General features: G+C 42.7%; 1 protein-coding gene across 1 annotated transcript; it reads left to right on the top strand.

Annotated features, from left to right (window-relative positions):
• Positions 1-733: 733 nt before the first annotated feature.
• COX7A2L (cytochrome c oxidase subunit 7A2 like) lies at positions 734-21003 on the top strand. The gene is made up of 3 exons (XM_036074888.2): positions 734-898; positions 18682-18813; positions 20146-21003. Exons 1-3 carry the CDS (start codon positions 827-829, stop codon positions 20284-20286), a joined length of 345 nt encoding a protein of 114 aa, XP_035930781.1. The 5' UTR covers positions 734-826; the 3' UTR covers positions 20287-21003.
• Positions 21004-21240: the final 237 nt, after the last annotated feature.

Below are 21240 nucleotides of genomic sequence, written 5' to 3'. Positions count from 1 at the left end.
TGGCAAAGAAGGAATAACCAACCACTTCCCATAAAACTCAGGTAAGAGTAAAAACCAGTTCTGAGAAACTGCAAAATTTACATCCTGGTGTGTGAAGTTTAGGTCACAATGTATTTCTTTTGCACAAAACCTAAGAGTTTATATTTACTGGGGTGAAACCACTAACAACACTCCATACTAAAAAGCTCTCAGCAGACGATCCCACATTTTCTTATTTGCTCCCCCACTCCCAGGTTGCTGCAGAAGCCTGGCCAGTGGGTCCATACTCTGACTGAGTGACAGCAGGGCGCTTTACCAGATGACCTAGGGAGGGGAAGAAAGAAATGAGACTCTGTGCGAGTTTGGTAAAGGAAGAGAAGCCTTCCCATCCAAGGACCAACTGGTGGTCCCTCAACTCTAGCTCTCCCCGCCCCTCCCGCCCCAGGCCCCGCCCAAGGTCCGCCCCCCTCGATCCTGGCGAGTCCCTCAGCCTCCGGCCTGGTTCGCGGGGCGCTTGCGCATTTCTTAAGGCGTCTCAGCACTGCCCGAATCAAAATGTGTGCGTGGGGGGGGGGGGGGCGAGAATTTCGTGCTTCCTACAGACCCCGCTACGGCGGCCTTCTGCGCTCTGCTAGAGCTGTCTTTTGCCTTCTTGGCCCTGACACTCCGGCTTCTTGTTCCCTGATATGGCTGAAGACGTCATGTTATAAATTAGGCGATCTCCGGGCAGCCCGACTCCTGGCGCAGGGTCCTTGAGCTGAGACTTAAAGCGACGGCAGGGAAAGCAGGGTCCTTCTCTGGGGCAGTCGCGCAGGTAGCGGCTGCGGGAAGCCGGACAGCAGGCGTCATGTATTACAAGTTTAGTGGCTTCACGCAGAAGTTGACTGGAACATGGGCTTCCGACGCCTATAGCCCGCAGGTACTGGTAGCGGCGGGCCGTCTCGGACAGAAGTGGTCGCCCGAGCCTCTGCGCCTGGCAGTCGTGAGGCCGGAGCCGGGCGGGATTTCTGCCTGCGGTTGGGTTTGGCTCGCCCCGCACCTCCCGGCCCCTCTCCGCATCTGCTTGCAGCGGCGTTAAGGCTGCTCATTCTGTAGCTGCTTCCCCGGCGGGGCTGGTCCGGCGCGGAAGTTGGTCCTGGCATTCAGCTGGGGTCAAGGTGACCTCTGAGCTCGTTGCTTCTGGGTCGGGGGGTGGCTTGTGGGGTCGGCGTGGCCCAGAATGCGACCTGCCAAGAGTCTGAAGTTCGGCTTTGTCCTTTTTAAGGAGGTTCCGCTTTTGGTCTCCTCAGTGCTCCATTGGTACCTCCCTGCGTAGCCCAAAAGCCGCATCAAGGCACGAGGTCGGAGAGCTGGGATGACAGCACCGAGGGAAGCCACAGGGGCCGGAGAGGCTGTATGATCAGAATTGGGGGACTTGAGGGCTCTTTCAAATGTCCAGGTGAATCTGGGCAGTTACGTGGAACGACCTTACGCTTCTCAGCTGTAACATGGTTGGCTGCAGCCATTTGAGTCTAAAAAGTATTCTGATTTCACTCATTTTGCTGGTTGGGAGTTTCAGCCTCAGTTGTAGACTCTTCATCAGAGCTAATGTCCTGGCTTTACCACTTTATTTTTATGACCTTTATCAGGTTACTTAATTTATTGTGAGCCTAGTTTCATCTAGGGCAGCTTTAGTACAGGTTAAATGAAGTGTGTGTCACGTCATTAGTAGTCTTTGGCAGATGGTTGGTACTGGATAAGTGGTAGCTATTCTCCAGAAGTTGAGTGTGAGATACCATCATGTTCGTTCCTTATCCTCACAGAGAAGTGTCGGAAATATTTGCAACTGAAATATGCAGTTGGAAAACTGGAATCGAATAGTAAGGATCCCAGGTGGGGTGTAAAGGATGCTCTATTGTTATCTCCTTTTTCTGGGGGACACAGCAACTTGCCCAAGTGGGGACGATGTTTTAAGAGATTTCAGAGTCACCTGGGTGGCTCAGTAGGTTAAGTGTCTGACTTAATTTCAGGTCATGATCTCTGGGTCCTGGGATCGAGTCCCCAGTCGGGCTCCCTGCTCAGCGGGGAGTCTTCTGCCTCTCACTCTGCCCACCCCACCCTCCCCGCTCGTGCACTTGCTCTCTTTCTCAAATAAAATCTTTTAAAAAAGTGATTTCAGTCTAAGATTAGATGTGCTGTTAATATTTGTGTTTTTTTTTTAAAGATTTTATTTATTTATTTATTTGACAGGGACACAGCAAGAGAGGGAACACAAGCAGGGGGAATGGTAGAGGGAGAAGCAGGCTTCCCGTCAAGCAGGGAGCCCAATGCGGGGCTCGATCCCAGGACCCTGGGATCATGACCTGAGCCGAAGGCAGATGCTTAACGACTGAGCCACCCAGGCGCCCCTAGATGTGCTGTTAATATTAACTAAGATAAGGGCGTCTGGGTGGCTCAGCGGTTGAGGGTCTGGCTTCAGCTCAGGTCATGATCCCAGGTCGCCCTGGAGCCCTGCGTCGCTGGGCTCTCTGCTCAGTAGGGAGCCTGCTTCTCCCTCCCCCTCTGCCTGCCACTTCCCCTGCTTGTGCTCTCTCTGTGTGAAATAAATAAATAAATAAATAAATAAATAAAAATTAAAAAATTAAGATAGGGCAAGGATCCAGGTTTATAAATGTTGAACTTGTGATGATGTCATGTCTGGTAGTAGCTGGATTTAGGAATATAGAGTTTAATAGGTCTCGGTGTCTTCAGCCTATAGTTGGTAGTAGAATCTGTGGTGGGGAGATCACGCAGGGAGCATATAGGGAAGAAAGGTGGGAATATGATTAGACTACAGAAACACGAAGGGGAGGGTAGAGGAGGAACTTTTTTTTTTAAGATTTTATTTATTTGACAGAGAGTGAAAGCAGGAACACAATTAGGGGGAGTGGTAGAGGGAGACGCAGGCTTCCAGCCGAGCAGAGAGCCCGATGTGGGGCTCGATCCGAGGGCCCTGAGATCATGACCTGAGCCGAAGGCAGATGCTTAACGACTGAGCCACCCAGGCGCCCGGAGGAGGAACATTGATCAAAAGAACAAACCAGGATTAGAAGGGAAACCAGTGTGGAGTCACTGAAGCCAAGTTGGTAGTGAGGTCTAAAGAAGGAGTTGTCAACAACAGTGATTTATTTCTTTTGCAGATTACAGGGGAATAGCCATTTCTATCATATTTGCTTCTATAGAAGTGTATTTTTCAGTGCACTGATCTTAAATGTTGCAGTTCAGTGAGTTTTGACAAGTGCATACACTGTAACCCATACCCTGTTAACATATCGACATTCCGTCACCCCTAGGAAGTTCCCTTCCCTATCTCTGTCTACCTTCCTATTGTGACTGTTATAAATTAATAGTTTTGCTGTTTTTGAATTTCACGTAAATGGAACCACACAGTACTCTTTTGTGTAGGGCCTCCCCCCAGTCAATATTTTTGAGGTTCATTCATGTTACATGTATTAGTAGCTCCTTTTATTGCTTTGTAGGATTTCATTGTGTGAATATATCACAATTGATTTGTTTGTGGTTGTAGATGTTCTTTTATTTTTTATTTATTTGTTAGAGCGCACAAGCAGGAGGAGCGGCAGGCAGAGGGAGAAGCGGCCTCCCCGCCGAGGAGGGAGCCCGATGTGGCATTTGATCCCAGGACTCTGGGATCATGACCTGAGCCACCCAGGTGCTCTGTAGATTTAATAGAATTTTAGCATAATCTAGGTTTTGTTACTTAGTGAGGAAGTAAAATTTTAGACTAAAACATATGCAATTGAATTGGCTCTCAGAGCAGAGATGACCCTGAGATGCATGTGGTACAGGTAGGCCCTTCAGATTTCTAGTGCCTCTTAAATCACTGGGGAATCATTGAGTAGTAAGTTTAGCTGTGGTAGATGGAGATAGATCATGAAGGGTGTAGGATGGTAGGACTTAATTTTGTGAGAAACAGGAATTTTCAAAACATCTTGATGGAGAAAGTTGTGGTAGAGTCTTGTCCAGAGGTTGAAACAAGGGCGTACTTCTTACCTTTAGTTTCATGGAGGGTTTATGATGGAGGAGCAAGTATCATGACAGAGCTATGCCTGAAAAGATAATATGACTGGGAGAGACCAGTACCAGGGATGCTTGTTAAACCCATAAAATAGTTCAGCGTCTTCTGAGTGGGAAAGGAGAGAGGTCTGGGGGATAAGGATTTAGCAACTGATGCGGGAGACTGGGGGGATGAGAAAGGAGGACTCCAGGATGATTGGGTAGTGGGAGGGTGGTGGTGCTTCCATTATAAACAGGGAGCTCCTGAATAGGTCTGTGAGAAACTGTGTGAATTTTGGACCTGCGGAGTGTGTTGTGTCCTGGAAACATGGAGGTGGTGGTATCTTGCTGGCAGGTAGAACTTGAGTTGCTGCAGATTGACAGTTGTTTCTAGCCCTAAATCAGAGTGAATTCAGATCAGAGCACTGAAAAATTCTATCATTTAAAAATTAAAACAAAAAAATCATGTAATTCTCTTATTTCTCCACTCTCCTTCTCAAACCTGAAAGGTAGAAGAAAAGGGAAGCTTGGGCCAGTGAACTTCGAGGGGAAAAAAATCGAGTTGACTTTTCTCTTTAAAAATTTGGAGCAACTAGGGGCACCTGGCTGGCTCATTTGGTGGAGCATGAGACTCTCCGATCTTGAGGTTGTGAGTTTGAGCCCTGCATTGGGTGTAGCTATTACTTAAAAATAAAATCTTAAGAAAATTTTTTGGAGCAACTAAATTAGGAAGAACTCAGCCGCTGAATGTGGTTGCTGTTGAATGGCTCTTAATTGTAGAGGTAGTGATTGTGTAAATAGCTAAGAGATTTGGTATTAAAAAGCAAAACCTGTGATTTCCACTTGGTCTGCAGTCCACTATTTTAAGAACAGTATTCACTAGTTTTCTCATTTGTGGGAGATGTGGGGGCTCTGCCAGCAGCTACTGATTTGATTTACATGACTTTAGTTCTGAAATATTTAAGTCTACATGGTGGTGAAGCTATAGCTTATTTATACATTCAACAGATATTTACTGAATGTGCTCTTTGCTTTTTTAAGTCTTGGGAAGTAAGAGCAGTGAACAAAACATGCCAAAATCCCGCCTTTGTGAGGCTTCCATTGCAGTAGGGGGAGACAAAGTAAACAAAGTAAAATTTGGTGTGTTAGGTGCTTATAAGTGCTGTGGAGAAAAAAAACCGGGAACGGGTTATAGGTTGTTAGCAGGGTAAGGGGGAGGACATGCAGTTTAAAAGGGTGGTAAGGGAATGTCTTGCTGAGAAGGTGACACATGGGCAAAGACCTGAAGGAGGTGAGGGTGCCAATCATGTGGATACCCAGAGAAGAGCATTCTAGGTAGAGGGAACAGTGCCTGGTGCCTGGGAGGTTTAAAGGGCTTGTCTAGGGGACTGGGTGTAGAGTAAGGGGATGATGTAAGTGGTAGGGTGGTGGGGTTTGAGGGGTGCATCTCATGGCCGTGGAAATCATTGTAAGAACTTTGGGTTTTGCTCAGTGTGAGGAGGCTTTTGGAGAGGTTTGAGCTGAGTAGTGACATCTACAATCACTGGTCACTGCATTAAGAGTAGACTGCAGGGCAGCCAGTGTGGAAATGGAAGGAGGGTGATCAGTTGGGGGGCTGTTATAAAAATCCAGGGGTTTGGACCAGAGTGTGGATTGGGGGAGATGGGTGAGAAGTGGTCAGATGCTGAGTGTATTTTGAAAGTAGAGCCAAAAGGATTTGCAGTGTGTAAGCAGTATTAAAAATGATTCTGGGCACCTGGGTGGCTCAGTCCGTTAAGCATCTGACTCTTGATTTCGGCTCAGGTGATGATCTCAGGGTTGTGAGATTGAGCTGTAGAGGGCTTCGCATTCAGTGAGGAGTCTGCTGAGATCCTCTCCCTCTGTCTCCTCCTCCCCCACTCGCTCTCTCTCAAATAAAATCTTAAAAAAAAAAAAAAGATTCCAAGGATCTTGGCCTGAAAACCTGGAAGGATGCTATTGTCAGTTACTGAGATGGGGAGGCCCATAATTCTTCTACATTGGGACAGCCGCAACCCTGTAAGAGGCATAGGTGAAGGGATTTGCTTTAGATACCTTCCTGTAAATACAGCTTCCTGGTCAAGTCCACTCTTGAGAACCCCAGTGTCAGTCCTGTCTAGCTGCCTTGAAACACTGGAAGCACTGACTGCTTTTAATTCTTAGGAAATTTAATGAGAGATAGGTGAATATCCATTCATATACATGATCTTAGCCAAAAGGCTGAGAAGCGATTAATATCCATTCCTTTTACCTGTGGGGCCAGGACAGCTGAATTATTGATTGTATGGTATAATAAAAATGTGTGGGTTTGAATCCCATCTTTCTTATGGAATCTCTGAGCTTTGTTTTAATCGTCGGTAACATGGGGGGCGCCTGGGTGGCTCAGTCGGTTAAGCGTCTGCCTTCACCTCAGGTCATGATCCCAGAGTCCCAGGATCGAGTCCTGCATCGGGCTCCCCACTTAGCGGGGAGTCTGCTTCTCCCTCTGACCTCTCCCCCCCCCCCATGCTCGCGTGCACGCTCTCCCTCTGTCTCTCTCACTCACTCTCTCAAATAAAATCTGAAAAAAAAAAAAAAAAAAATCTGTAACATGGGACGATAATACCTCATTTACAGGGTTAATGTGAAGAGTAAATTTATTTATGAAGATTATGTAGGATCCTGAAAAGAAATGCTTATAAATAAAAACAGAATGTAGAATTTTATTTTATTTTTTAAAAGAATTTTATCCATTTATTTGACGGCATAAGCAGGGGGAGTGGCAGGCAGAGGGAGAAGCAGGCTCCCCACTGAGCAGGGACTTGGGGCACTATCCAGGACCCTGGGATCATGACCTGAGCCCAAGGCAGAGGCTTAACCGACTGAGCTGCCCAGGTGCCCCTAGAATGTAGAATTTTATACTGCAACTGTAAACATGTTAAAATACGCCTATAAAAAAAGATTGGAGGAGAATATACAACTTATAATAGTTAATGGGATAAGATACTGGGATTATTGGTAACTTTAAAATTCCATATTCCAAACTTACAGTATTATAAATGGAAATACAGAGTTATTTAAAACCATTAAGATGGTTGATACTCTTTTTTTCAGATGATATTGTTCAAAAACTTTGCTGTAGTTTTGAATCACTTGATGGGTGTACAAACACTGAGCGATTAGGTATAATCCTTTCTAAAAATGCACTCACATTAGTCCTGTCAAAACAAGAATTTAACTTCAAACCATTTTCGGAGCTGCTTGGTAGAAAGAGTTTTTAAATTTTTGCATTCAAGGGGAAATGATCCTTATAGGAGAAAATACAAAGCTCACAGAATAAAGGAGCCTGTTAAATTCTTTAGTTCAAAGAGAGATACTTTCTAACGTTGGTATCTCAGTAGTTAGGGCCTCTCTTCCCATCTCTAACTCCTTCTGAACCTGAGTGTATTATATATTAAATTTAGACTAGCAACTTATAAAACTTTCTCTTTAAATCAATTGTTGCCTTTAAGCAATAGTTGAGAGGGGCAGTGGGGGCAGGTAGTAGAATACTTAAAAACCCAAGGCTGTGGATTTTAGAGGGGCCTGAGTTTCGACGCTAGACGCCATCCTTTTTGCTACACGATCTTAGGCAAGTTGCCCTCTCTGATCTAGTTTTCTCCTCTATAAAATGGGAATAGTAACATCTTGGTAGGGTTGCTGGCAGGATTAAATGAGATGATGTGTGTGAAATGCTTGACAGGATGCTGGGCATATAAGAAAGGCCGAGCACATAATTAGTGGCTGTTATTCCATAACAGTTAATATCCATAATGGCAGGGATTGTATCTGTCTTATTCATCGTGTATTTTCAGGATAGAGTAAGGGCTCAGTCATATATGCTCAATGAGTGAATGCAGTGCAGAAAAAAGTCCACGGTTCATTCCCATTTGTGGGACTGTGTCAAAGAAAAAAAAACGAAGTTTACTTTTGGGGGGGTTAATTGAAGTATAGTTGATTTACAATATTATATTAGTTTCAGGTTACAACATAGTGATATATACATTACAAAATGCTCACCACATAAGTGTAGTTATCATCTGTCACCTCACAGCATTATTGACTGTATTCTGTATGGTGTACTTTTTATCCTCCTGACTTATTTTACAACTGGAAGTTTGTACCTTTTAATTTCCTTCACCTCTTTCCCCTCATCCTCCCACCCCCTCCCCTCTGGCAACCACCAGTTCTCTGTATTTCTGGGTCTATTTCTATTTTTTGTTTTATTTTTTAGATCCCACACATAAGTGAAATATTAATGGTGGGTTTTTTTTTTTCTGTCTGACTTATTTCACTTAGCATAATACCCTCTAGGTCCATCCAAGTTGTTGCCAGTGGCCAAATCTTATTTTCATGGCTGAGTATTACTCCTCTGTGTGTGTGTGTGTGTGTGTGTGTGTGTGTGTATATCACATCTTCTTTATCCATTCTTCTATTTTTTTTTTTAAGATTTTACCTACTTATTAGAGAGATATAGCGAGAGAGGGAACACAAGCAGGGGGAGTGGGAGAGGGAGAAGCAGGCTCCCTGCTGAGCAGAGAGCCCAGTGTGGGGCCCGATCCCAGGGCTCTGGGATCATGACCTGAGCCAAAGGCAGACGCTTAACGACTAAGCCACCCTGGTGCCCCTCCATTCATATATTGATGGACACTTATGTTGCTTCCATATCTTGGCTATTGTAAATAATGCTGCAGTAAACATAGGGGTGCACATATCTTTTTGAATTGATATTTTTGCTTTCTTTTTTTTAATATTTATTTATTCATAAGAGAGAGAGAGGCAGAGGGAGAAGCAGGCTCCCCAAGGAACAGGGAGCCTGATGTGGGACTCAATCCCAGGACCCCGGGATCATGACCTGAGCCGAAGGCAGACGCTTAACCATCTGAGTCACCCAGGCGCCCCCTATATTTTTGTTTTCTTTGGGTAAATACCCAGAAGCAGAATTACTGGTTTGTATGGTATTTGTATTTTTAACTTTTTGAGGAACCTCCATACTGTTTTCCATAATGGCTGCACCAATTTATATTCCCATGAACAGTGCATGAGGGTTGCCTTTTTTCTGTATCCTCTGCACACTTGTTATTTCTTGACTTTTTGATACTAGCCATTCTCGTTGTGGTTTTGATTTGCATTTCCTTGATACTTAGTGATGTTGAACATCTTTTCATGTGTCTGTTGGCCATCTGTAAATCATCTTCGGAAAATGTGTGTTCAGGTCCTCTGTACATCTGTTTTTTTGGTATTGAGTTATGTATAAGTTCTTTATAGATTTTGTATATTAACCCCTTATTGGATATATCATTTGCACATAATCTTCTCCCATTCAGTAGGTTGCCTTTTTGTTTTGTTGGTTTCCTTCACTGTGCGAAAGATTTTTAGTTTGATGTAGTCCCAATTGTTTATTTTTGCTTTTGTTTCCCTTACCTGAAGAGACCGATTCAGAAGAATGTTGATAAGGCTGATGTCTAAGAGACTGTGTATGTTTTCTTCTTAGGAGTTTATGATTTCAGGTCTTACATTTGGGTTTTTAATCCATTTGAATTTATTTTTGGGGGGTTTTGTTTTGTTTTTTGGGGGGGTTCAAATGATCCTTTATTGAAGTATTTTCCTTTGTAATTCTTAACTAGCTGGGTATTCCACTGCACCACTGTTGATGTCATCTGTGATGTCATGAGGTGGTGGCCACCAACATTTGCAGCCCAACTGGGCAGTCCCCATGATCTCTTCAATGGTTCCAGAGGGTTCTGTGGCTAAAGATTGGTGCCACATCTGTCAGGCAATGTTGACAATCTCACCAAAAGTGGTATTTCCACTGTGCTTAATGTTTTTTTGCTTCTTTTTGTCTCTTGGCTGTTCCTTGAGGGCTTTGATAATCAGGGCAGAGGCAGAAGGTGCCTTTTCATTCTGGCCCTGTCTAATTTGAATGGTCACTTTCACTATAATCCTCAGACCCTTCCAATCACCAGTTGCCTTGGTGATGTCATCACCAACCTTTTTTGGAGACAGACCCAGGGGGCCAATCTTCGAGGCTGGGGGGACATGGCACCAACTTCCCCACCGGAGCTCCTCAGGTATACAGTACAGCTTTGATCTTGTTAGGGTCGGACTTAGGTGGCATGGTGGAGGTGGCTGGTGTTGGATGAACCCTGATTCAGGACGACCAAAGACTGTTGCACCTTTGTCTCCTAGTCCAAAGCCAAAGCTCTTTTTTTTTTTTTTTTAATTTTTAAAAGTAATCTCTATACCCAACATGGGGCTTGAACTCATAACCCTGAGATCAGGAGTCACATGCTCTGGGGTGCCTGGGTGGCTCAGTTGTTAAGCACCTGCCTTCGGCTCAGGTCATGATCCCAGGGTTCTGGGATCGAGCCCCGTGTCCGGCTCCCTGCTTTGAGGGAGGCCTGCTTCTCCTTCTCCCACTCTCCCTGCTTGTGTTCCCTCGCTTGCTGTGTGTCTCTCTCTCTGTCAAATAAATAAATAAAATCTTTAAAAAAAAAAAAAAGTCACATGCTCTGCTGACTGAGCCAGCCAGGTGCCCCAAGTTAATTTATTTAGAGAGAAAGCAGTGGGTGGGAGGGGAGGGAGAGAGAATCTGGAGCAGACTCCACACTGAATGCAGAGCCTGATGTTGGGCTGGATCCCACGACCACAAGATCCTGACCTGAGCCAAAACCAAGAGTTGGGCACTCAAGCGACTGAGCCACCCAGGCACCCCCAGTTTCCTTCTTCTGCATGTAGCTGTCTAGTTTTACCAGCACCATTTATTGAAGAGACTGTCTTTTCCCCATTGTGTATTTTTGTTTCCTTTGTTGTAGATTAATTGACCATATAAAGAATGGTTTTATTTCTGGGCTCTCTATTCTATTCCATTGATATTTATTTTGGTGCTAGTACCATACTGTTTGGATTATTATAGCTTTTGGTATATCTTGAAGTCTGGGATTGTGATACTTCAGCTTTTTTCTTCTTTTTCAAGATTACTTGGGCTATTTGGGATCTTTGTGGTTCCATACAAATTTTAGGATTATTTTTTTCTTATTCTGTGAAAAATGCTATTGGTATTTTGATAGGGATTGTATTGAATCTGTAGGCTGCTTTGGGTAGTATGGGCATTTTAACAGTATTGATTCTTCCAGTTAATGAGCATGGTATATCTTTTGATTTATTTTTGTCTTCAGTTTCTTTCATCATTGTCATAATAGTTTTCAGAGTACAGGTCTTTCACCTCCTTGGTTAAATTTTTTCCTTAGGTATTTCATTCTTTTTGATGTAGTTGTAAATGGGATTGTTTTCTTAATTTCTCTTTCTGCTGCTTCACTATTAGCATATCGAAATGCAACAGATTTCTGTATATTTTGTATCCTGGGACTTTATTGAATTCATGTATTCTAATATTTTTTTGGTGGAGTCTTTAGTGTTTTTTTTATATGTAGTATCATGTCAGCTGGAAATAGTGAAAGTTTTACTTCTTTCTTACCACTTAGGATGCCTTTTATTTCTTTTTCTTGTCTGATTGCTGTGGCTAGGACTTCCAGTACTGTGTTGAATAAAAGTGGGGAGAAGGGACATCCTTGTTTTGTTCCTGATCTTAGAGAAAAAGCTTTCACTTTTCACCATTGAGTATGATGTTAGCTGGTGGATTTATCATATATGGTCTTTATTATATTGAGCTATGTTCCCTCTTAACCCACTTTGTTGAGAGTTTTTATCATAAATGGATGTTGAATTTTGTCAGATGTTTTTTCTGCATCTATTGAGGTAATCATGTGATTTTTATCCTTCATTTTGTTAATGTTGTGTATCATGTTGATAGATTTGTGGATATTGAACCATTCTTGCATCCTGGAATAAGTCCCACTTGATCATGGTGAATGATCTTTTTAATGTATTGTTGAATTCAGTTTGCTAAATTTTGTTGAGTATTTTTTGCATCTGTATTCATCAGAGGTATTGGCCTGTAATTTTCTTTTTTGTATTGTATTTGGTTTTGGTATCAGGGTAATGCTGGCCTCGTAGAATGAATTTGGAAGAATTTCTTCCTCTTCTATTTTTTGGAATCGTTTGAGAATGACAGGTATTAACTCTTCTTTAAATGTTTGATAGGTTTTACCTGTGAAGTCATGTAGTCCTGGACTTTTGTTTGTTGGGAATTTTTTGATTACAAGATTCGCTTTCTCTACTAGTAATTGGTCTGCTCAGATTTGCTATTTCTTCCTGATTCAGTCTTTGAAGATTGTATGTTTCTAGAAATTTATCCATTTCTTCTATGTTGTCCAACTTGTTGGCATACAATTTTCATAGTAGTCTCTTATAATCCTGTGGTGTTAGTTGTAACTTCCCCTTCATTTGTGATTTTGTTTGAGCTCTTTTTTTCTTAATAAGTTTGCTAAAGGTTTATCAATTTTGTTTATCTTTTTGAAGAACCAGTTCTTAGTTTCATTGGTTTTTTTTTTTAGTCTCCATTTAATTTATTTCTACTATAATCCTTATTATTTCCTTCTTTCTTCTAACTTTGCTCTTCATTCTTTTTCTAGTTCCTTTAGGTGTAAAGTCAGGTTGTTGAGATTGTTCTTGTTTCTTGAGGTAGGCCTGTATTACTATAAATTTCCTCTGCTTTTGTTGCATCCCAAAGATTTTGAACCATTGTTTCCGTTTTCATTTCTCCCTGTATCTTTTTTTTTTTTTTTTTTTAAAGATTTTATTTATTTATTTGACAGAGAGAGAGAACAAGTAGGCAGAGAGGCAGACAGAGGGAGAGGGAGAAGCAGGCTCCCCGGCGAGCAGGGAGCCCGATGTGGGGCTCGATCCCAGGACCCTGGGATCATGACCTGAGCCGAAGGCAGCTGCTTAACCAACTGAGCCACCCAGGCACCCCTCTCCGTGTATCTTTAAAATTTCCTCTTTGATTTCTTCCTTGATCCATGGATTGTTTAGGAGCATGTTGTTTAACCTCCATGTGTTTGTGTTTTTTTCTAGTTTTTTTTCCTAGAATTGATTTCTAGGTTCATACTGCTGTAAATGGAGAAGATGCTCCATCTTCTTAAATTTATTGAGACTTGTTTTGTGGCCTAACATGTAATCTGTCCTGGAGAATGTTCCAGGTGTGCTTGAAAAGTATGTATATTCTGCCGCTTATGGATGGAATGTTCTGTATGTATCTGCTAGGTCTGCCTGGTCTAATGTTATTTAAAGCCACTGTTACCTTATTGACTTTATGTCTGGATTTTCTGTCCATTGATGTAAGGGGTGTTAAAGCCTCCTACTATTATTGTATTACTCTCCGTTTCTTCCTTTGTGTCTGTTAATATTTGCTTTGTATATTTAGGTGCTCCTATGTTGGGTGCATAGATATTTACAATTGTTGTGTCCTCTTGTTGGATTATTCCCTTTATAAAATGCCTTTCTTTGTCTCTTGTTACAGTCTTTGTTTTAAAGACTAATTTGTCTGATAAAAGTTTTACTATCCCAGCTTTCTTTTTGCTTTCATTTGTATGGAATATTTTTTTTAGATCCTTTCACTTTCAGTTTATACGTGTCTTTAGGTCTGAAGAGAGCCTCTTATAGGCAACATATGGATGCCCTTGTTTTTTATTCATTGAGTCACCCTTGTCTTTTTTTTTTTTTTTAAGATTTTTAGTTTTTATTTATTTGTCAGAGAGAGAGAGCAAGAGCGCACAAACAGGGAGTGGCAGGCAGAGGGAGAAGCAGGCTTTCCACTGAGCAAGGAGCCCGATGTGGGACCGATGACCCTAGGATCATGACCTGAGCCGAAGGCAGATGCCCAACCGACTGAGCCACCCAGGCGTCCCTGAATCACCCTTGTCTTTTGATTGGAGCATTTAGACCATTTACTTTTTTTTTTTTTTTTTTTTTTAAGTAGGCTCCACTCATGACCCTGAGATCAAGAGTCAGACACTTAACTGACTGAGCCACTCAGGTGCCCCATTTTTTTTTTAGATCATTTACATTTAAAGTAGTAATTTACAGGTGCCATTTTGTTGATTGTTTTCTGGTGGTTTTTGTCGTTTTTCTCTTTTTTCTCCTGGCTCTCTTCCCTTGTAATTGGTGACTTTAGTGTTTTACTTGGATTCCTTTCTTTTTATTTTTTTGTGGATTTATTATAAAGTTTTTGGCTTCTGGTTAGCTTAAGGTTCATATATAACATCATAAGTATATAGCAGTCTATATTAAGCTGATGGTTGCTTAAGTTTGAACATATTCCAAAATCATTACATATTAAACCCTCCCCCATGTATGTATATGTATATGATGTGATATTTTACATCTTTATTTTGTGAATCTCAAAAAATTTTATAGATGTAATTGATTTTACTCATCTTCTAACTTTCATACTAGTTTTATAAGTGATTGATTTACTACCTTTATCATACGTTTGCTTTTACCAGTGAAGTTTTTTTGTTTCATAATTTTCTTCCAGTCATGGCCTTTTTTTTTCTGCTTAAAGTCCCTTTAACATTTCTTCTAAGTCTGGTTAAGTGGTGATGAACTCCTTTAACTTTTGTTTGGGGAAACTCCTATTTGTCCTTCAGTTCTGAATGATAATCTTGTCAGGTAGAGCATTCTTGGTTGTAGGTTTCTTCCTTTCAGTGCTTTGAATATATTGTGCCACTGTCTTCTGGCCTGCACAGTTTCTGCTGGAAAATCCATAGCCTCATGGGGTTTTCCTTGTACATAACTAGTTCCTTATCTCTTGCTGCTTTTAAGATTCTGTCTTTAATCCTTGTCATTTTCGTTGTTGTGCGTCTTGGTATGGACCTTCTTTGTTCATCTTGTTTGGGTCTCTCTCTGCTTCCTGGACCTAGATGTCTGCTTTTCCCAGGTTAGGGAAATTTTCAGCTGTTATTTCTTCAAATAAGTTTTCTGCCTCTTTTCTCCTGGGACCCCTATAATGTGAATATTAGTATGCTTGACATTGTTCTAGAGGGTCCCTTAACCTGTCTTTGTTTTTGCTGTTCAGCTTGGGTGCTTTCTGTCTTCCAGATTGCTAATCTGTTCATCTGCATCTTCTGATCTGCTGTTGATTCTCTCTAAGGGTGTTTTTCATTTCAGTTATTGTATTCTTCAACTCTGGTTCTTTTTTATATTTTTTATCTCTTTGTTGAGTTCTCTTACGCTTTTCTTTCAACTCCAGTGAGCATCTTTATAACCATCGCTTTGAACTCTTTATCAGGTCATTGCTTATCTCCATTTTATTTAGTTCTTTTTCTGAAGTTTTGTTCTTTTCTTTGGAGCATATTCCTTTTTCTCATTTTGTTTGTCTTTCTCTGTTTCTATGAATTAGGTGAAACAGCAACCTTCCCCAGTCTTGAAGGAGTGGCCTTGTGTAGGAGTGTCCCCTCTGTAGACTGTATGTGTCTGGTGGCTTTGGCTGGCTAGAGCTGTAGTGGGCACAGGCTCAGGGCACATTCTTTGGGTCTGCCCTGTGGGATGGTGGGAGCTGGGGCAAGTTCAGGCCAGGTGGTTCAGGGGTGCTTGGGTGTAGCGCTGCCCTGGTGGGATGGCAGGAGCTGGGTCAGGCTCAGGCTGGGTTGTCCTCAGGCTCTCCACCCTGGGACACCATAGTGGGATGGCTAGAGCTGGGGCAGGATGTGCTGGCATGCTCTGCATAGGAAGTGCCCTGGATGGCTGCTGAAGCAGATGCGGGCCAGCGGTGTTCCAGGGTGTTTTGTGCCCAGACCACCTTGGTGAGATAGCAAGGGCTGTAGTTGGTGCAGGCTGGGGTGTCCTGGTTTGTGCTGTGCTGGGGCAGCCGTGGTGGGATGGTTGGAGCTGAGGCAGGTGCATGTGGTGGAGAACACCTCTGGGGGACAGCTGGAGCTGGTGTGGGTTAGGGGCCCGAGGCTGCAGGCTGGCTGGCATGCCTGCTCCCATCTGCACTATCAAGGCAGAGGGGGAATGTAAACAGTGGTGCTTGCTAACACCTTCTAACCAGAGAGAATTCCAGCAAGTCTCCCACTATTTAGCAGTTGCTGTAGCATTAGTGTACGGGGCTTCCTTCACTTACAGTCTGTTTGCCTTTTATTTTATTTTACTTTATTTTTTAAGATCTTATTTACTTGAGACAGAGTGAGAGAGGGAGAGCACAAGAGGGGGAGGGTCAGAGGGAGAAGCAGACTCCCCACTGAGCAGGGAGCCCCGACGAGGGACTCGATCCCGGGACTCCAGGATTATGACCTGAGCCGAAGGCAGTCACTTAACTGACTGAGCTACAGGGTGCCCTCTATTTGCCTTTTAAACGGCTGTTTTTTTTGCCCTGCCCCCAGGTTGGGTGAATCTGTGTGTGGGCCTGTCAGTGCTATCCCTCCCTACTGCAGTTCCTAGCAAAAGGTGGGGTTCCTGTTGTTACCATGTCTCTGTCTCCTGCCGTTCTCTGTGTGGTCCCTCTGTCCTTTGCTATGCAGAAGCTGTTCAGTCAGCCTTCAATTCTTCAGGAGGAATTGCTCTCTATGTGTAGGTGTAGATTTGGTGTGTTCTTGGAGGAAGTGAGTTCAGAGTCTTTCTGTGCTGCCATCTTGGACCAAAACCAAGTTTGCTTTAATGTGTTTTTGTTGCCCTGTTGATCTTAATGCTTCCCTGGTGGGAGTATTATTGAGGCTTTCTTTCTTTCTTTTTTTTTTTTTTTTAAAGATTTTATTTATTTATTTGACAGAGAGCGAGCGAGAGAGGGAACACAAGCGGGGGTGTGGCAGAGGGAGAAGCAGGCTTCCTGGTGAGCAGGGAGCCTGATGTGGGGCTCGATCCCAGGACCCTGGGATTGTAACCTGAGCTGAAGGCAGACACTTAACGACTGAGCCACCCGGGCGACCCCCCCCTTTTTTTTTAAAGATTTATTTATTTATTTTTTTTAAAGATTTTATTTATTTATTTGACAGAGACAGGGAAAGTGAGAGCAGGAACACAAGCAGGGGGAGTGGCAGAGGGAGAAGCAGGCTTCCTGGCGAGCAGGGAGCCTGATGTGGGGCTCGATCCCAGGACCCTGGGACCATGACCTGAGCCGAAGGCAGACGCTTGACAACTGAGCCACCCAGGTGCCCCTCATTGAGGCTTTCAATATATGATCTTTAGAGTAGGTCTTGTCAGTTATATGTAAGTTTTTATTTCTTTGAAGAGATCAAGGACCAGGGGTCCGACAACTCTGTTAATTTGAGCAAAGGATTTTCTTTTTCATCTGTAAAATGAAAGAGGCTGAGCTTGAACTCTACTTCCTAACTTTAAATTTTTACTTTTTGTAGTTAGAATTTAATATAAAAGGATGTGATTTTATTGGTTTGTAACTCTTAGCTCATATCTTAATCTGCGGGTTATTTTGGAGAACCATCTCTATACCTGCCACGTGGGTTTACTCCATCAGATAGAAAACCAGACTTCCCCTTAGGTGGTTCTTCTTCTTCTTTTTTTTTTTTTTGTAGCTTTATTGAGATACAATTTACATACCATACATTCACTCATTTAAAGTGTATAGCTCAGTGGTTTTTCAGTGTATTAATAGATACTGTGTAACCACTGCCACATTAATTTTTGAGCATTTTCGTCACCTCCAGAAGAAACGTGTACCCTGCAGTTACCACCCCGCTGTTGCTCACCTCCTAGCCCTGGGCAGCTGCTGATCTACTTTCTGTCTGTGTAGATTTTCTTATTCTGGATTTGCATATGAATGGGGTCCTATAAGATGTGGTCTTTTTGACTAGCTTCTTTTACTTGGCATGTTTTAAGGGTTATCCTTGTTGTAGCCTGTGACAGTACTTCATTTTTCTCCCCCTTTAGATTCTTTTTAAGCTTGTGTGTTTGTCCTTCTGTCCATGTGGCCCAGGGAGCTGCTAATCACAAACCTGTGTTAACCCCCAATGTCGTTCGGTTTATATTATTGACTGTGTGCCGTGTGCCTGTGGCAGGCCCGCTGCTTTAGGCACGTAGTGTCTCATGCAGTCTTTTCAGGGGTAGATCCCAGTACTTTTATATACATGTCACAGATGAGAACACTGAGTTTCCTTTATTTTTACTATATCTGTTTTACTTACAGCTTTGTTAATGCTGGAAGGTTTAATCACTCTAATTGTTTTGTTTTGTTTTCTGGTCCTGAAAGACAAGTCTCTTACCATTACAGGCTCTTCCAGATTGAGATATTTCTTTACTGTGTGTCTGGACAGTTTCTGATGTCTACTCTGGAGTTAGAGATAACAGGTTAGTACATCAGCTCACCCAGAGGAGAAAAGGGACAGCCAGGTCTCTTTGGAAATCTAACCAAAAGTTCATATAGATTATAAATGTTTTACTGATTTAATAGGAAGATAGGCATAATAGTTATTTCTGGAAGCCCAGATTGGGCTTTTGTGGTTGGTTGTTTGCTTCCCTTCCTCCCCCGACCCCCATCTTAATGTCAGGGAATTCTTCTTGATGGGGTTTGCTGTGGGAAAGTGGACTAATGTATTTTGTTGAAAGTTTAAGGACTTTAAATCTTAAAATTAAAGGCCTTGTAATGCAGACTTGGAGAGCCTTTCCTTTCTTCTGGTGTGGTTGAATTACTGCCTCCATGATTCCAGACAGCCTGCTTATGGAAAGGTTGTTCGTAAGCTCAGGCATGCTTTCAACTTGACATTTTCCTTTTTTTTACAGGGATTAAGGCCTGTGGTTTCCACAGAAGCACCGCCTATCATATTTGCCACACCAACCAAACTGAGTTCTGATTTTGCGGTATATGATTACGCTGGGAAAAACAAAGTTCCTGAGCTGCAGAAGTTTTTCCAGGTGAGAGAAGACACTAGAACAGACACTAGAGAATAAGTTATTTTGGCAATGAGTTTTCTTCTGGTTGTTTTTTGCTTGCTTGATATTAAGATTCACTGAGTTGTTAGAAGTAGAGGAGGCTCTCTTGGGTTTGCTGATCAACAGAGAGAAGCCAGAATTGGATTTTAAAATATTATTAATGGTAATCTACGTACAGATAATGGAGAGGCCAGTGACCCAGCTGCAGATCAGGTGCTGTGGGAGTGGCAGAGTGTGTTCCTGCTGTTGCTAGAAGGCAGCTTCCCCATCCTCAAAAATATGTGCAGATTCAGGACTGGCTTGGGGACTTTTGGTCAGTTTAATCTCTTTTTATCCGATAAGTAAGACTTGATTGGGCATTTGGGGTCTTGAGTTACTATGGGGGAGTTTGGAGACTGTGCAAAATAATGGATTCAGCATTTTATGGAGTCTCTTTTTTTTTTTTTAAAGATTTTATTTATTTGACAGAGACACAGCGAGAGAGGGAACACAAGCAGGGGGAGAGGGAGAGGGAGAAGCAGGCTTCCTGCTCAGCAGGAAGCCCAATGTGGGGCTCGATCCCAGGACCCTGGGATCATGACCCGAGCTGAAGGCAGACGCTTAACGACGAGCCACCCAGGTGCCCCTATGGAGTCTCTTTTTTTTTTTTTTTTTTAAGATTTTTATTTATTTATTTGAGAGAGAGAATGAGATAGAGCATGAGACGGAGGAGGGTCAGAGGGAGAAGCAGACTCCCTGCTGAGCAGGGAGCCCGATGCGGGACTCGATCCCAGGACTCCAGGATCATGACCTGAGCCGAAGGCAGTCGCTTAACCAACTGAGCCACCCAGGCGCCCTGGAGTCTCTTTTTTAAACAAGGGTTTAACAGCTTAATGGAAAGAAGCCGAATACAAAATGGACTAGAGCCTATTAATTGATCTGGTGAGCTCAGACATCATTGACTAATGATCAGAAGTCAAACATTTCTTGTGCCTGTGGTCATTTAGCTGTGGCTTACTTTTGCTTTTAAAAGAAATCCACCCGTGCTGCTTTCCTAATTAAGCAATATATGATGAATTTCTTAGAAGTGTGGAATCTGTTGCATGCGTGTTCATGAGGCTCTGTTTTGGAGAATGGCTTTGGCCTTACAGGGCTGTAGCTGCGTGTGTAAGGAAACGTATACCACTATTTCTGTGAGCATTCCGAGGATTAGGGCTTTTTCCACTGCAGTGTGTTGATGGATTGGTTATAAAGTAGAGACATTTGTTCTTTATTAGCCTAAACTGTAAAATCTTTTTATTATTAACCATGTCCTTGGTAATTCTTGCTTTCCAGAAATCTGACGGTGTGCCCATCCACCTGAAACGAGGCCTGCCTGACCAAATGCTTTACCGGACCACTGTGGCGCTGACGCTGGGGGGGACCATCTACTGCCTGATCGCTCTCTACATGGCTTCGCGGCCCAGAAACAAATGAGTTAGGCTGCAGAGGACTGGTTTGCTTTTTGGCATAAACCCATTGAATTTTCATTTTTCACCGCTCTGTAAACATTTTCTTTTTTACTTGAATGGTTTACTTAAATTTTCCCAGAGAAATAGGAAGATACTAAGGCACTATTTTGGTTTGTTTATGAAATGCACATGGTCCATCAGAGCTCATTGGACAGTTAAAACCATTGTTTAAAGAGATACTGCTGCTCTTTAGGCTCCTGATGGAGGAAGGTCGCACAGACTCATTGACAGCAGTCTGTGCTGAGGTCCTTGGGGACTCACAGTGGTGTTTTTGAGCATGGGGTGCAGAGGCCTTTCTGGATTGGGATGTGATTGAGGAAGGAAGGAAGAAACCAAGGCCAGGAGCATGAAACGGGGGTTGCGCTAGTAGACACCTTGGGGGTTTTTCCTTCTTGCAGTAAAATGTTAAGAAAAGTTATCTGCAGCCTGCATTGGTTCATTGGACAGTTTGTTTCCAAGGGCTACTTGGCCTCCTCCCAGATCTTTAGTGAAATTTTAAGTGTAATTGTTATGTATTTATTCCACCTCGGGAGCAGAATACACCTGTTCAGTGTTGCACTTTAGGCCAGTGTTGTTTTATTAATGCCACTGTGACACAGTCTCCTTTACCTTTTCAAAATGTTACGGCTTTAAATTATGATTTATTTTGATTGTGGAATAAATACATGAATGAAAAATCTCAGTTTTGAAGTCCTTTTGAATGCCCTTTCAGAATACCAGAGGCATCCTAAACCTGAGTCTCATTTCTTTCTTTTTAATTAGGCACTAGATTATCTTTACAAAATGGTTCCTCAAAGTCAAGTAATAGGCTAATGGCATATTGATAATTACCATATGGTTCCTTATAAGAAACCAGCTTGCCCCGTAGTGAAATGTGCCTGTAACACACAGTTCATTTAGACATTAATTTCCTGTGCTG

This window comes from Halichoerus grypus, chromosome 10 (genome assembly GCF_964656455.1).
Source record: "Halichoerus grypus chromosome 10, mHalGry1.hap1.1, whole genome shotgun sequence".
In the NCBI taxonomy this organism is placed as follows: domain Eukaryota; kingdom Metazoa; phylum Chordata; class Mammalia; order Carnivora; family Phocidae; genus Halichoerus; species Halichoerus grypus.
This window is presented reverse-complemented; position numbering and strand designations above follow the sequence as displayed.

Bases quoted from the DNA above. Each gene is read 5' to 3' on its own strand.
- COX7A2L (XM_036074888.2), top strand. From the start codon at position 827: ATGTATTACAAGTTTAGTGGCTTCACGCAGAAGTTGACTGGAACATGG. The intron at 899-18,681 runs GTACTGGTAGCG...TTTTTTTTACAG, and splicing joins CCGACGCCTATAGCCCGCAG to GGATTAAGGCCTGTGGTTTC. The intron at 18,814-20,145 runs GTGAGAGAAGAC...CTTGCTTTCCAG, and splicing joins AGCTGCAGAAGTTTTTCCAG to AAATCTGACGGTGTGCCCAT.